We start from the raw sequence: 17,180 nt of genomic DNA on the forward strand, positions 1-17,180 counted from the left end.
AAATTGGCCTCTATGGGGTCCAGGTGCCTTGGATTGTCTTTCCCTGGAAATGCCCCCCCCCCCCCAACAGGGAAGCGTCTGTGGTCACCGTGGCCCTGGGCTGGTGAAGACAGAATGGTCAACACCAAAGATATGTTGCTGGCTTCATCCACCATAGCATTTCTTTCTTGCAAAGATTTGTAAGGCGTATCATATGGTCGAGTGGGTGAGTTAAGATCGACCACTGTGATGAAAGGAGCTACTGTAAAAAGTCTCATGTGCAACCTCACCAGTGGTACTAAGGTAATAGTTGCTGCCATAGAGCCCAATAGTTGTAGTACAAGGCATGCTGGTACAAACATTTGTGGGAGGAGGACTTGAATCTTGTTTCTTAAGTTTTGAAAGCCTGAGAGGAGGAAGGGAAACTTGACAGGACGTTGTGTCGAAGATCGCTCCAATGAATTCCAGTGCTCTTGTTGGAGACATCTGTGATTTGTCCATGTTGATCGTGATACCTAGGCGAAGAGCAAGGCCTTGAGTGTAAGAGAGACTGAGAATGAGAAGATTCCTGGTCGTGACAGTAAGGAGCCAATCATCTAAATATGGAAACACCTGGAATCCTTGTAGTCGGAGATGTGCTACTATGACTGCCATACATTTGGTGAACACTCTGGGGGCTGTCGAGAGACTAAAGGGCAGTACCCTGAACTGATCATGATTGTCTCCAAGCCGGAAGTGGAGAAGTCTCCAGGAGCGTTTGTTCATCATTATGTGGTAATGTGTGTCCTGGAGGTCTATAGAGCACATTCAGTTGTCCTTCCCCAGAAAGGGGAGAATGAACTGAACCATGACCATCCAGAATTTTTGAGGTTTTTATGAATTTGTTTAGTAAGCGGAGATCCAGGATTGGTCTCCAGTCCCCTGTCTTTTTTGGCACTAAAAAGAACCTCGAGTAAAAGCCTGATCCTCTGGTCTGGTTGGATGACTCTTTTTCTTATCAGCTTCTCAGTTTCTAAGGCTACAGCCTCCCTCTGACCGGGTGAGACACTGAGGATTCGTTTTACGGGTCTGGGAGTGAGGTTGAATGGGATATGATAGTTTCTGGATATTATTCTCTGCACCCACGCATCCATTGTTATGAGTTGCCAGGCCTGTAGGTGCAGAGAAAAATGACCCCCGACTGCTTCCAGAGGAAAGCAATCGGGCTGTTCAGAAGAGCTGGAAGGGTCGGCCAGAGAAGGAATCCCTAGCACCCTGGTTACACGGACCACCTCTGTCCCAAAAGGGGAGTCTTCCAGATGAGTTGCCCCCTCTGTCTCAGGGGGATTGCTCATAATGAGTGTCACAAAAAGATCCTTGGGACTTCAGAAATCAGAGAGGAAGAAAATTGTGGTTTAAGTAGTAGGATCTCTGGGGGGGGGTGGAAAAACATATGCCCACAGCAGACAAGGTCTTTCCATCCTTCTCACTACGTGAAAGTGTCTATCTTACTTTGGGACCAAAAAGGTAAGATTCATCAACAGGCGCTTTGACAAAGGAAGATTTAAAGGGGTCTGTGAAGTCACACAAACATATCCAAGCATGCAATGTCATAACGATGCTCAATGCGGCTCCTCAAGCTGCTCCCTTGGTAGTGTGAGAAATCAAGTGCATTGAGGAGTTTGAGATTGATTCCAGTAGCTAGCTGAGAGGCAACAGTATCATGCACCTCCTCAGGCAGTACCTCCGGCAAAGAGGCAGACATTTCTGAATTTAGGTCTCTTTGGAGGCAAGTAAAGTGTACCAGGTAATTCAGCGATCGGATGCAAAGGTCGCTGAAGCATAGGTCTGCTTCCTCAGACTGTCCATAGCCTGAGACTCCCTGTTCAGGGGATGAACACTGGAACTATCTTCCACCAGTTCCCTCTTGGTGGCCGCCACCATGACCATGGAATCTACTACCAACTGTTTGGACCAACTGGGCTGGTCTTCTGGGGTGGACAAAAGTTTTATCTGGCCTCCGGGGGACAGGTTCTATATTGTGTGGGGCCTTCCAGGCACACTGCACAATAAGTCGAATGAGCTCATCTGCAGGTGGGGTCACCCAGGAAGTAGATGGCCAAGCATGGAAAGCCTGCAAGAACACCAATTCCTCCAAAGAAGGGTTGGAGGGCTTCCAATCTCCCCTCTGCTCGAGGATCTCGAGAAAGTCTCCAAATGAGACGTCTTCCGGGGGAGACCATGGGGACCCTTCATCATCGCAATCGGGGCCTTCAGTGATGGATTCCTCAGGAGAATCAAGATCCTCTTGCAAAGTTTCTTCCGGGGTGGCTTCCCAGTGGGATCATCTGAGGAGGACTCCGGAGAACGGGTTCCCTTGAAGAGCAGGTCTTGTGGCTCCCGTGCTCAAGGTTCCAAAGTAGGAGGGTAGGACAGCTGCAAGTTCTGGTTGCAATACCAATGGTGTCAAGTGCGAGCCTGTTGAAGCAAGGACCCTCTCCATCACCTGGAAAGCAGGCCCACCTGAGGAGGGATGGGAGCCCGGAACCGACAAGGATGACCTTGGAACCGGGGTCACACTCCGCCCCGAGGAACCCACCTCCATGTGAGGAGCTGCAAGAGGACCAGCAGCTGCTGGGAGAGCTATGGCCATAGATGGCGCCACAGAAAAAAAAAAAATCGGTGCCGAACTAGGTGCCGACAGCCAATCACTGCTCCGAGAGTGCCCCAGTTCCAAAGGAGCTGTAGTGCCAAGAGTAATCAGTGCCAACAGGGAAGCCTCCTCTGTTGACACCAAGACAGTATGTATTGGGATGGCCATTGGTACTGAAGTCTAAGAAACATGTGTGGAGGTTGGAGGAGGATAGACAGGAGAATATGCTGCGAGAGCTTCCACTCCAAGGGGGAGGGAAGACCTGGTCTGGGTGGTTAATCCTCTAGCTGCCAGAAGCTGGTCCACGACCCTCACTACATCCGGTTCTGAAAGACTCCTGGTAGATCTGAAGGACGCGGCCAATGGGGAGTCTGGTCTCTCAAGAAAAGGACTAAATTGCTGTCCCAAAAAGGGGTCATCAGATGGAGAATACCTAGTTCTGGGAAGGTGCTCAACCTTCAGAACTGAAGTCATTACCAGTGGAGCCATGTAAGACATTGGCACCGTGGCCGGGGATGGTGCCGATGCAGGCACAGTAGTCGGAGCCTGTGTCGCAAACAAAGTTGGCACTGTGGGGGATGGTGCCAAGGTCGATACAGTGGAAGGAGTAGTCAGAGTCAAAAATCAAAGGGGGCACTGAGGGAGAAGACAGGGACCCTGGTGCCAAAGCTGTCTGCGCCGACGGAGCAGGAGAAGCCCAGTGTTGACTTGGTTCCGAGGAGGATGGGGTTGTTGGAACCAAAAAAGACTCCATTTCTCCCTATGCCTTTTTATGTCTTTATGCTTAGGAGGTGGTGAGACCTCCGTCCCAGAAACAGCTTCTGCGATTTTTTAGCATACTCTTAAGAATAAGTTTGTTCTTGCGTTCAGCCACCGAACGGTTGCTGAAGCTAGAACAAATGTCACAAGAAACATTAAGGTGGTCAATGCCCAAACAGTAAACACACCAGGCGTGACCGTTAGAACTGGGCAACTTACGCCCACACTTATCACACTGTTTGAACCCAAGCTTGGCCTTATCCGCCATTGTAACACGCAAGTATAACCACACAGCAAACTTTAACTAGCAACAAGAGATAGACATTGAAAGAAAGCACTACTTGTTTTTTTTAAAAGATAGCAGGAAAGAGTACCAATAATGGTACTGAGAAATACCAAAAGGTAAGAGGAGAGCCTACTAGGCAGGGAGAGAGGGAGTAGTACCAATGATGGTACGAAAGAACCACCAAGGCAGTGGGTAGGGCTTAGTCAGGAAAAGATGAGGTATAGATGGGAAATAACTTTAGACAACAAAAAAACTGACTTACAAACACTAATGAGTTGAAAAAAAGCTAACACTTAGTTGAGAGAAGGCTTGGCACATCTGACGAGGAAGCGGCAAACAAGATCTGGAGAGACAAAGAAGGGTATTGTGGGTAGGTCTTAGCTGAGAGTTTTTTGGCGGGCACGAGCTTGGTACTGGTCGTGTCAGTTCCGAGGACAGAACCGAAGTTCTAACAGTAAGGAATGAATAAAGATTTACAACATCACATCATATTTTTTGCAGGACAGCACCACCCACACTCACTGTTAATTATATTCAATACTGACATTGCACTCCCTGCTGTACTGGCTAAGCTTATAATAATCTGTAGACTGACAGCCTCCTATTTACCTTTGAACCCAGGAATCTTATTCAGTAAGTAATCCACAAAGGGACGTGGGGTACAGCGCCTCTGCCAGTTCACTGTAAAAAATCTCTTCTGGTAACAAACAGCATCTCCTCCACTTCAAGTTTCATTAACCTGTAGGCATTTTCTTTATATCTTCTTAGCTGTGCCTCCAGTTAATGGCCAACTTACAGACTGCCTTTGTTCCTCACTTGTAGCTTCCATGGAGATGTCCTCTTCAGAAGATTATTCAGACTCAGAACCTGGGAATCTCAATTTTATCCAGACGTACACCCACATTTGGTAGCTGTTCCCAATTAGTAGCCATGAAGAAAGCTGCCACTATACTCCATCCACCCACCCGCAACCACTTTTTTCCTATTTTTTTTTTTTTACATGGGGTCAAGGTGTAACTTTAACAGGGACAATCATCTAGTGCCAAAGTTCACACTGCTGGGTGGCTAGTCCTGCCACAGTTCTTCTTCTATACTATTCACTTGCACGCATTCACACTCACACCTATGGCTAAATGGCTAATTCAGAGTGTCCAGTCCACCTAATGCATGTTTTTGGAGTGTGGAAGGAAACCAGTGCACCCACAGAAAACCCATGCAAGCACAGGGAGGACATGCAGATTCCTGAGAGAAGGTACCCCAGCTGAGAACTGAACTGGAGAACCTCTTGCTGTCAGGCAACAACAATATCTGCTGCCTCTCTAATCTGCGTACTTATTTTAGAAACATGTATTTTGCAAAAAGCAACCCTACAACAAAGCAGTGTACCTCCCAGTCTCAGCATATGTGTGAGAGCTCATGTACAAATAACATCTGGAAACACTAAAGTGCAAATAGAAAACAGTATATACACAACGTACTGGCCATGAATATGGATGCAGACTGAATAAGCGGCACACTGATGTGCCATATGGAATTCATGCCATAATGATAATCCAAAGGAAGAAATGACAGCATACCCAGTTCCAAGAAGATCATGGAGTCGAGTGCACATCAACTTGCTTCATTTTAATGGTATATATTTTGTATGTGTAGAATATTATTTCAGTTACCCTTAAAGAATCAAACTGACATCTACAACACAATCTTGAGACAGCAAATACCCGAGGTTGCAGTGAATGACAGTCGCCTGCAATACAAAAGTCAAGATTTTAGAAGATTTGTTAATGAAAATGACTGTAAATAGGAAACATTGTTTGTGCACACTGCACAGGCAAAGCATAAGAAGTTAGAGATTTTGGTAGTCAGCATGTCCGAGAATGTGACAACATGAAAAATGAAGAATGGGCTGAGCAGGAATGGTTGGGGGGGGGTTATGTGGTCAACACACAGAGCAGCAGTTTGGCTGAGGGAGCTTTAGTGGCAGAGGACACAAGGTCTGCAAGAGAATAGAGCAGTTTCACAGGAGAATACAAGAGGCAGAGATGATAGTCGATTGCTCGGTTAGATAGGAAAGGGAAGACTGGCACTGGGAAGCGGGTGGCAACATGAGGTTTGGAGACAAGATGGTGTGGGAGAAAAAGGTAGAAAACCAAAGGACAGAACAACATGGGCAGAGGATGTCAGATATCTATATCAAGAGGACTCCTACACACAGTAAGCTGAAGAGAAAAGTAAGACACACAGCCATGAAAGAGGAAGAATCCAGGGTGAATGTAGTAACGTGGTGAAAGGGGGATATAGCCAAAGATGGCCATGCAGGAGACAAAACCACAAGGTGAGAAGAAGGAAGGTGTGCAGGAATAAGAACTCAGCTGCATATGAAAGATAAAGTATGAAAAGAACAGAACATAGGAGGAAGCTTGTAGGAAAATGGCAGAAGGGATGGGAAAGGTACCAAGAGTGAGGCATCTATCTCATACATTCAAAACGGGAAAGGTACCAGGAGTGAGGCATCTATCTCATACATTCAAAATAGCTCTAGGGCTGGTATAAGCGAGGTGAAAAGGAGGTGCAGTTAGGAAATGGCTTGGGGACAGGAAGAGAGTTTCATGACTGAAGACTCCATTGGTCAGTGGATTAACCATACTTGTGTAAGGAAGACAGGAGATCGGATTATAGACAAAGTGACCCTGGGGTTCAAACTTAGCAACATGGTCATCAAGGGCAAAGCTTGGATACATATTGTAGGTCAAGCAGGAACAAATGACTTGCCAGAGAAAGTAACTGAGATGATATGAAAGGAAAGCTGGTGCCACAGTACATAAGACCAGGATGTGAACAAGACACAGTGATAACCAAAGACGGGAAATGTGACGCCTGTGCTATTTGTCAGTATGATGATGGCACAGTCCAGACCAGTCAGGGTAGTGAACAAGGAAGCTTTTATGACTGGTAGGAAGCTGGGGGGGGTCAATGCCAGAAAGTGGGTTTGTCTTAGCCCAGGACAGACAACATTACTTAGTGGTGGGTTCAAAAGGATCATTGCAATCATTGTACATTTAAACAAATATGGAAGTGGGGCTGCCGCAGAAGAGCTAGTTGGATAAAAAAGCAGAAAGAGGTAACAAAGAACATAACAGAAAAACAAACAGAGATGACTTGTAGCACAACATGGTAGTAATACTCTGCACATGAAGTCATTTAGATAAGAAAATACAGAGCTAGCTGCAGGCAATTATAAGCGTATACCTGTTCTGTTACAGCAGAGTGTATGGTATCAGTTACCAGGGTGAAGCACTAATAATTACAACAGTGACTTTCTCTGTAAACAAACACTCTCGAATCTTAGATCAGCTTTCTATTCTACTTGCAATATTAATTAAACTTCATATGCTATATCTGCTTAGTACAGATTTGTTCTGTCTGTAGCCTGCCTTTATACCATTTACAATTATGCTGCCTGGCTAGAAAATACTTGCATGAATTATATGGCGTACAGAACAACTAAAGTAGTATATGTCTTTAACAGACAAGCTTTCTTCTCCAGACCTATAATGAAAATGAGCTCCGCCTTGTTGGGCATTCCTGGTTACCAAATGCATACAAACAAGTAACCAATCTAGGGACAGTGCAGTTACCACACACAAATGTGGAACCGTGACAAGACAATGAGACATGGCAGATCCTGTGTATAGCGTGTTTAGGAATGGCAGAGGAAGGACAGAATCAAATGCAATGTCAGAAAGGAAGAGGTACAATGTCAGAAAGGAAGAGGTACAATGTCAGAAAGGAAGAGGTACACTATCCCGTGAAAAAGACAATCGAGCAGGCAGGATCAGAAGCTAAAGTAACTATCCTGGTGAATAGAGCAGGCAGGATCAGAAGCTAAAGTAACTATCCTGGTGAATAGAGCAGGCAGGATCAGAAGCTAAAGTAACTATCCTGATGAATAGAGCAGGCAGGATCAGAAGCTAAAGTAACTATCCTGGTGAATAGAGCAGGCAGGATCAGAAGCTAAAGTAACTATCCTGGTGAATAGAGCAGGCAGGATCAGAAGCTAAAGTAACTATCCTGGTGGTTCAGCAAATGAAGGGAAAACTGCCTCCACTGCACACAGGGATTAAAACATAGGATTACAATACGGACAATCCAAGATCAACTGGCAAACCAGGTGCTAAGGATTAGCAAAAATAAAGAGCTGGTGACCGCTTGCCCATCAAAGATGACTGTCTGGCCTGGTCTGTTGTAACACTATCCTCTACTGGAGGCTGGCAGCTACATGAAAACAGTGCACTGACCAGGCATGCAGTCTCTTCACCAAGCAATGCCTTGTTCTGTAGCCAGAAATTTTGCAAGTAGATGCATGGAGCATAGACACGTCTGTTCCTTCAAAGTGAAGGATGCGTGGAAAATGTGTGGACAGACAGACACAGCCCTGGTCCAGCCCAGTGTGGAGGATGCATGGATGCATGGACCCAGACCTGGTCCAGTCCAGTGTGGAGGATGCATGGACCCAGACCTGGTCCAGCCCAGTGTGGAGGATGCATGGACCCAGACCTGGTCCAGCCCAGTGTGGAGGATGCATGGACAGACCAGACCAGGCAGTGTGGGGTGTGGGGGACCAGACCTGGTCCAGCCCAGTGTGGCCAGTGTGGGGATGCATGGACCCAGACCTGGTCCAGCCCAGTGTGGAGGATGCATGGACCCAGACCTGGTCCAGTCCAGTGTGGAGGATGCATGGACCCAGACCTGGTCCAGCCCAGTGTGGGGGATGCATGGACCCAGACCTGGTCCAGCCCAGTGTGGGGGATGCATGGACCCAGACCTGGTCCAGCCCAGTGTGGGGGATGCATGGACCCAGACCTGGTCCAGCCCAGTGTGGAGGATGCATGGACCCAGACCTGGTCCAGCCCAGTGTGGAGGATGCATGGACCCAGACCTGGTCCAGCCCAGTGTGGAGGATGCATGGACCCAGACCTGGTCCAGCCCAGTGTGGAGGATGCATGGACACAAGGATGCAGCCATGATCCAGCCTAGTGATGAGGATGCATTGAAGCATAGATGCACCCCTGGTGCAGCCCAGTGGAGGAAGAATGGACATATTCCTGGTTTGGCAAAGATGAGAATTAGTGGTAGACGGCTGCTACGAAAACTGGAAAGTAAGATTGAACTAAGGAACTAGACAGCCACAAGGCTGAATGGTAGAACACAGACAACTGTGTTAAGAGAATAAATGTTACGTGTAAGGAAGACGAGTAGTGGAATGCTACAGGGGTCTCTCTGGGCCCAGTACTTTTAACTGTCTTTGGTCATAACTGAGGAACAGAGAACAGGATCAGCCTCTTTGCTAATGGGCACAAAGTTGGAGGTATCAGTGGAGGATGGGTGACTAGTCCAAAGAAGGTTCATCAGTACAGACAGATGTAAAACACTGCACCTGAGCCACAACAATCCAGGGATAAAGTATCCGAGGGATGGGAAGTGGAGGTGATGGTAAAACACTGCACCTGAGCCACAACAATCCAGGGATAAAGTATCTGAGGGATGGGAAGTGGAGGTGATGGTAAAGGAGCAAGAAAAAGAACTGGTGGCACTGACCACACCTGGACTGGATGACTAGGAGCAGAGTTAGAAGGCAGACTTAGCAGCAAACAAAGTGTTGTGGTGTATCCTTGGGGGTCCAGACACAGAGGTAATGTTCCCCCTTTACCAGGCCCCAGTCAGCCCATATCATGAACATTGTGTACAGTTCTGGAGGCTATACAAGGAAAGCAACATTAAGCTTCTGGAAGAAATGTAGAGGAAATTCACAAGCAAAATATGTAGGATGGAGAGAAAAGGACATAAAAGGATACAGGTGTTGCAGCTCTTCTCACTAAACAGCAAAAATGACTTGGAAAAACAAAGACACTGATGCATAAGTTTGTGTCAGGGGAAATACGACGAAGTCATCCTGAGCAGGAAGGACAGAGAACAGGCAGCAAACTGCAAGATCTAACCACCCCCTACACCTGCAAAAGTACTTATTCACATAGAAGGTTGTAGACCCATGAAATGGGCTACTGGAAATGGTGGTGGAGATTGAGTCCATGTAGACAAATGGAAAAGGGGTGAAGGGAAGACAAAGATAAGAGAATGCACAATATTAAGTATGTCTAGCCTTCCTTTTAAGTGGATTTGTCTCCTTCTGTTAATAAGTAAATCTAATATAACCACATTTGTAGCTCCAGTGTTACCCAGAGGGAGCCAACACAATGTTCAGGCAACCTTGATGGTCATCAAATAGTTGCAATTTCAAACTGTACGATGACAGCAGTTCAAACACCAGGTGAAGCAACAGGTAAAGCAATGGAGGAACTATATTTGATGCATTCCATTTGGGGGAAATAATTTAAATTGCATACCAGTGATGAAATTAAAGTTCAATACTCTAGAACTAGCTATGTCACAGCGCAGGTCCATTATTATTTGGCCTGAAGTAATTCAGAGCATTACTAGAGAAATGTATGAAGTCTTAGAAAGCTCAGATGGTCACTAAAAAGGATTTATAAAAAGGTTAATGTTACGGCACCTGACATCCAGAACAAGCTACACTGGCCACAAATATACAGCAAGGAGGTGTGTACTTATCCCCACATATGGCAGAAGTACCCCAAAAGCAGGTTTACCAATAGTCAGTATAAGAAATGTTTAGTGAAATGGAGATGCACTTACTCTGCAGCAGAAAGCATGGGTAGAAAGGATGTCAGCACACAGCACATCAGCTAGCCCTATCCCAAAACTTGCTGCTCCAGGAGTGCTATGTGGCATGTTCACCTACAGAGGACTTTAAGGGCATCTATGATGTGAATGCAAAGTATGAGGGACACAAACTAAATTATTAACTGCTGGACACTAGCTTGAAGATTAGTTTATTAAGGACACTATTACCAGGGTAAATCCTTGCAATCTTATCTTGCAAATATCTTTCAGCGTCTTAATAAAACACATGGCTGCAACCATTTCACCGACCTCTGAGTTCCTGGGAATAGTACATTAGTAATGCCTATTAATATGGAAAAGGGTTACTGCTGTAAGAGTAAGAAAGATGCTGTGCCACCTGCTGGACAGTTACTTACTGCCATACAGCTAACACGTGTGCATAGTAATACTGCCACCAGCTTAAGCCAATCAATGCTACATCCTTGTAAGGATTGGTAAATGGAGTCAGCAATGCAGTCACTGACCGAAGTGATCCACAACAGGAATTCTGCTGCCTGCCCATTTTCTACTTCATTCACCTACCCGTTTAGCTTGCTCAGTTGCCACTTGGCTAAGAAATTGTTTTCTTTCTCAGTTTTTTAACTTGTCAGTTATTTTCGTACTGATTTAGCAGGATTCAGTGTCTTCCATGATTCACTCTTCCTTACTGCTTTCCAAGTACTTTGTCTCCTGTTCTTTATGAAAGTTAGCCTTTACAACAACATGCTTTTTTAGGTTTGCCAGTTTTCTTTCCAGTTAGGTTCCACTGTCAGCTCACAGCCTACAGGCCTTCAAAACACTGGACTACTGTAACCCTGATACTCATACCCAAAGGCCCAAAAATCAAGGATATGTTCTCATAGTACTCTGACTCACTTAATTAATAGAAAATGTTTTGCATCAACACACATTTTCAAAACAAAGTATGAAACTCGTATCTGACATTACTGACAGTAATCCTCACTAATTTACTAGAAAAATCAAAAAAATTATGAGAGACCGGGTAAAATCGAACTAAAGCCAGTAACAATCTGCAAAATCAGGGGAAAGTGAGAGGTATACAAACACCCATATTACAGTTTTGAAATAAGTCAATGACTTCAGTAATTTCTGATCACAAATGGATGAGAAACATACTCCACATAAAGAATTTATAATCACTTGCAAGTAAACTTTTATCACTGCTAAACCCCATGACACATTGTCATAAAAGACAGTTCCCCACACTTTCCAATCTATATCTTCATAATAAATAAATAAAAAAAAAATCTAAATTGTGATAAGTGACTACAGAGCCCATTTTGTAACTTAAAACACATTTTCAAAAGTGGCCCAAAGAGAAAAGCTCCAGAAACATTGCAAAAAAGCAACTAAAAATGACAATAAATGGAAAATACAGCGTTATAATTTGGTAATAAAACAGCATAACACAAGTTCTGACAACCAATATTGTAAAATAAAACAAAAAAGGTTTTGTTATTATTATTAATGGCATGATTTAATGTTGCTTTCAGTAGGCCAGGGTCTTGTACCAGAAAGCTGAAGTAGGTGTCTACAGGTGTTATTTTACTCTGTTTTCATATGCTCTACACACATGCTTTCCATTTCCTGTGTTCAGAGTTCTTACTGTGATTAATTCAATCTCTTATACTGTTACCTGGTCACTTTGTTTAGCTTTTTATTAAATCCTAGTATTGATAGTGGATTCAGTTGCGTTGATTTTTACGTATCCAATTTTTATGTCGCTGATTTAGGTACATTTTTGTTCAATTTATAGTCTGATAAAGACCCTCTTGGCTATGATGAAAGCACCAGACAGCAGGTAAAACATCAAGCATTGAAAGTATACTGTACTGAATGCTTACGTCACACCAGTTTTATGTGCTGTGTGTTACAGCAACAATCACCATGTGAGCTACATTTGGATGCAAAATAAAGCTAGCTTCTATCCACAGATTTATCTAGGGGTGAAGATGGGGAAAAAATTAATGCAAATTGCTCCAGCCAATGAATCCTAAGCCATGATGGCACTATCTCAGCACCCTGTCTAGGTTCATAGGCAAGTATTAGGCTATCGGCCCAAGGGCATCTGTAAGCCTAGCCAGAATGTGTTGGCTTTCGCCGCCCCCTTAGATTAGTTCCCTGTGCCTCTGTCTTTCTTAGATGAATAGCGCATCTCTTTTGCCAGGACTTCTACTGAAATTCTAGGCAATGTTTATCACATGCATCCAAAATGCAGGTATTGATACATGTCAAAATTGACGACGCAAAGGAATAACAAATGGGCCTTATATGGACAGACCCAAAACCATTTCAACTTCTGCCTTTACTACCATCTTAGAAATACTTGAAAAATATTAGTAAAGACCAAAAGAAACACTACTACAACTTACAGGAGCTTCACTACTGTTCCTATAAAACATTTTTAAATAAAAGAGTTATTGATCCATAATCAAAGTTCCATAGATACATACAGAACACGAACATTTCAGTAACATATTTGCATGACCTAGAATAATCTTACTCAGACAGAAATTAACAGCTACAGCTCTCTTCCACCCCAGTACAAATGTCAAAAGTTATTAACCAGTCTTCTTTTAGCTTTTTACTGAATGTGGTCACTCACTTTCTAGTCATCTCAATTCATTTTTCTGCATTATAAAACAATTTTACATTTGCACTTTGCATACCTGTCACTAGGATGTCAACCAAGACTTGACCCACTGATCCACGTATTTTAGCGGCTGTTCTTCCTCATTACTCTCATTTTTATACTGGTTCCAAAGTTGTAACTTATTTGGATGTGGCTTACCCTCTCTTACTTCTTGCAGCTCATTTGTAACATTTAACAAGTCTTATAGTTGGACTAATGTATGATTTACATATTCTAGTAATTGCTTTCTAACTACTCAGTAATGTTTTCATACATCTAGGTTCTCTCAGGTCAATGACCCAACTAAGGTATGTTTATCTTTCATGAAGTTGAACTATCCCCCAAACAACTGTTCCCCTAAATTCTGCAAAGCTCAGAAGAGGTCCAGAAAAAATGTTCCCAATTCCCTTCATCCTCATCTTTACAACTCAATCACTTAACTGAAGAACAATCCATTTCAATCTGCTTGGGGTAAAGAAATACCTACACAGGCATTTCCAGATAAATATTCCAAACCTTCTGGACTTGAAGAAGAAAATGAACAGATGAAAGCAGACAAAACAAATTTAATAGATCAAAAGTTGAGTGCTTTCATCCTTACACAATGAACTTTTTCAGAACAACTAGTACCCAATTTATCTGCCTTCACCTGTGCATTTTCATGTCTAGGTCCATAGCGTGTGCACCTTTTGTTGTGATTGTTACTTTTACTCAGGGCAAAGGTGTGTTTTTGAGTGTTAGTGGGCCTCACAAATGCATTGTAATCATTTATTTGTATACGGATCTGTTTCTCCTAGTGTTTTACTAAGTCCTCAGAGTGATTTTTTAAAGATATTATGTAATATTTTATATGATCTTGCTTATTATTCTCTTCTTGTTATCTGTCTCCATCCTAAATTATACAAGAGTTTTACTAATGCTGGTATTTCATTTCCTAAACCTCCCCTGAAAGCATTCCTTATCAGAGCTTCTAAAGCCTACGAGCCATCCACCTCCGCTTCTCTTGCCTACACAAACACTTCTTTTCACACACACAAGGTCTTTTCCTAGCACTTTGTTTTGCTTTATGTAAAGATGTGGTGCCTATTTAAAGTTAGTTTTGATTTTACCTGACAGTTCTTCCAATCTTTCTTCCTCATAGGTCTTGGGAGGAACTACAGTCCAAATAATCCTTCTAACAGTTCGCATACACATCCAATAAGGAGTATTTCACATTTCTCTGACATTCTAAATATTCTTTCCATCACAACTTTACTTTTTACCACACCTTAAAATGAGGTTATGTAAACAACAACCCCTTGTAGAAACACTAATGATAGTTTCTGCTTCCAGTACGACCCATAAGCATTTCATGTTCTCCATGATTACCAGTTTAATTTTCTTACTGTAACACCAATTTGTGTACAGAGAACTGCATCTCCTGGGGATGCACATATCACTGCAACGGCACAAGTATAAAAAGAGGTCTACAGGGCAATGAGATCATCACGATTGTGAAAAAGGAGTGGGGAAAGCAATTTAAGGGAACTGGTGCTGCAAACAATGGAAAAGCGAGAGGTAGTGCAGGTGATACAGACAAACAGGGCCCTCAATGGTCAGGGAAAATGTTTTATGTAAAGAACAATGCAGAAGGAGAAAACAGTTAACGGGCAAGTAAAAAGAGACTAGCATATACAAAAAGGTTTACTTAACAGAAAGGATGATGGTGCCCTAAAAATCAGTACTAGGCTATGGGAGCAAAGATGTTGCACCTCAGAAGTAGTTGATACAAGACAAAATTGGGAACAGAGTGTGAAGAATAAGCAGAAACTGAAAATTCCTGGGCAGAACAGAACCACACATGGATTCCCTTCCTCAGCACTGTTCATGTGTTTGTAAAAAGTAAGGCATATTCTACAATCAGCCCCACCATCATACATAAGAACAGACTGTTTTTCTTTAATAAGTAGCCACTGATTGAGAAGCAGATAGATATGGTTTTACTTGCATAAGAGAGACACAAGCATATCCCTTAAAACCTCCCCCTGTACTTGGTCTCCCACAAGTTGTTGAGGGGAGATCTATGCCTGGCATGCAAGCCACTGTCAGACCTCACTCTGATGGAATTCTTGCATATCTGAAAAAAAAATAGCTCCAGAATTAACAGGACCTACTGGAGAGAAAGGTATGTATTCCAAAGACTACCCACTCACTAGAACAGGCTCCCTATCCATATGAATCAGAGTTCTTCCCTAACCAAATTCAACAGTAACTTGGGCAACTGTATGGGGAACCTGAAAATTCAGCCACAATTTGGCAACTATGTTTCTAAAGACCACATGCAACCTACAAATGGTTCATCTCCCAGGCCCCTGCTTGTAAACATTTCAACTCCCTAAACCCTGTATACACCCCCAAGAGTAACAGAACTCAGAGATTTGGGATGCATGGTTAGGCTTAAAAACACCCTGGTGGTCATTAGCCTAGTACACACATATGAACCTATTGTCTGTGGATAGGAGGTGTACAATATTTAATTTAGAAACTGAAAAGGTGTCATGGTTACAGTCATCTACTTGTGGCCAGACTACCAAAATAAAAAAAAAAAAAAAAACACAAATAAACTAAGAGAATGCTGGTCCCTCTCTCAATCTCATTATAACTCAGGAACTAAAGTTTAATTGTTGAAAGCCAGGGATGAAGCAGTGGGAGCATGGGTGAAATAAAAAAAAAAAAAAGTCTCCATTTTTTTTATCATATACTTATTCTCTCATTTCATTCTACTAATGATAAGTCGTTCGAAATGCATGCTCTTCTGCAACTCCACGTTCAAGTTCAAACACTATATAGACAAGGATAAAACACAGAGTAAAGTTAGGTGTTTGCTACTACAAGGACAGTACCATAAAGGGCAAGACCAACAAGGAAATCTACTCAAACTCAACTGTTTGCCAACACGCAAAAAAAAAAAAAAAAAAACATTTTCACCGAGTCTGCATTTTGCAGGGGACTACCCACTGAAGGAAGACATCGCTACAAACGTGCCTGAAAGTTCAAGTAAAGTAAAACACATAAATAATGGATACCCAATTACAAACCAAACTGCAGTTGACAGTGACCCGAGATTGAATCCAGCAGCCGGATCAGCAATATCCCACTTACTCACATATACTGCAGAGTGCTAGCCTAGGAGCAACAGTCTCACTTCCTACAGGAATAACCACTTAACAACTGTATACTACACAACACAACCCCACTTTCCAGAGGTGACTCCCAACTCACCAAACGGTCCCGTAAGCTCCGGACCCAACCTGAACAAGTCCCCCATAGCGATCCGGCACCTCCCACACGGTCAAATTAACCTCCTGCCGATAGAAACCTTTCCTACGGGCTGCTTTCATGTTGTGCTCCGGTACAGATGAAAAGGCTGTAGCGGCCCGAACTGATCCCGGACTCCTAGTTCCCAGATCGCACCTACTGGCCAATTTCTTAGCTCCTCCCTTCCCGCCGACAACAGCTCCTCCCCCGAGCCGACCTCAGGCTGCCAGCTGCCTCCACCCCCACACTTCCGGACCAGCAGAGTGAGCCAGGGGTTAATGAACCTATTTCTCTTAAGTGACAGACGGGGTTGTTGCTGTTTTACAGGGCAGACTTTGTTTCTGGGGTAGTGCACGATGACTATAGCGAGCACCGGGGACTGTCGTCTTTCTGCACCAATGTGTATACTTTGGCATTTTTTTTTTCACATTTGTTACCAAGAGCAATGACAAAGGAGGAGTGGTAGAAGCACTGAGGACATATCGGTAAAAGGGGGCTCATACCCCTCAACTGTCTGTACTTTAGGCTAAAAAAATGCGTCGTACTTCCCAAATGTCCCCGAATCTCATACTTCTCAAGAGTACCTCTTTACTACGAACATTCCTCATTTGGGGTCTTAAAAAGTTTATGTTCCACAATGAAAGGGTCTGTCACACATTCAGTGTTAGCAATTTTTTTAACTGATATCCATGGTAAATAGAACTAAATCATATTAATTTATTAGAACAGCTATTTTATAAACAACAAATATCACATTTTAACCATTATATGAACTTGCTAGCTGAAGCTGTTAATAAGCTGTAAGCAAGTGTTCCACATTTTGCCCATTTGTT

The 17,180-nt window shown here is 43.4% G+C and overlaps 1 protein-coding gene across 1 annotated transcript in view; it reads right to left on the reverse strand.

Annotated features, from left to right (window-relative positions):
- Positions 1-16,537, reverse strand: part of LOC122806265 (mitogen-activated protein kinase 13-like) — a 713,780-nt gene extending 697,243 nt beyond the window's left edge. The window contains exon 1 of the mRNA XM_044076536.1: positions 16,312-16,537. Within this exon, the coding sequence (XP_043932471.1) occupies positions 16,312-16,430 (119 nt within the window). The 5' untranslated portion in view covers positions 16,431-16,537. The remainder of the gene's footprint in view (positions 1-16,311) is intronic.
- Between the last annotated feature and the right edge of the window lie 643 nt (positions 16,538-17,180).

Source organism: Protopterus annectens, chromosome 7.part0, assembly GCF_019279795.1.
Source record: "Protopterus annectens isolate FY-2018-M chromosome 7.part0, PAN1.0, whole genome shotgun sequence".
NCBI lineage: Eukaryota > Metazoa > Chordata > Ceratodontiformes > Protopteridae > Protopterus > Protopterus annectens.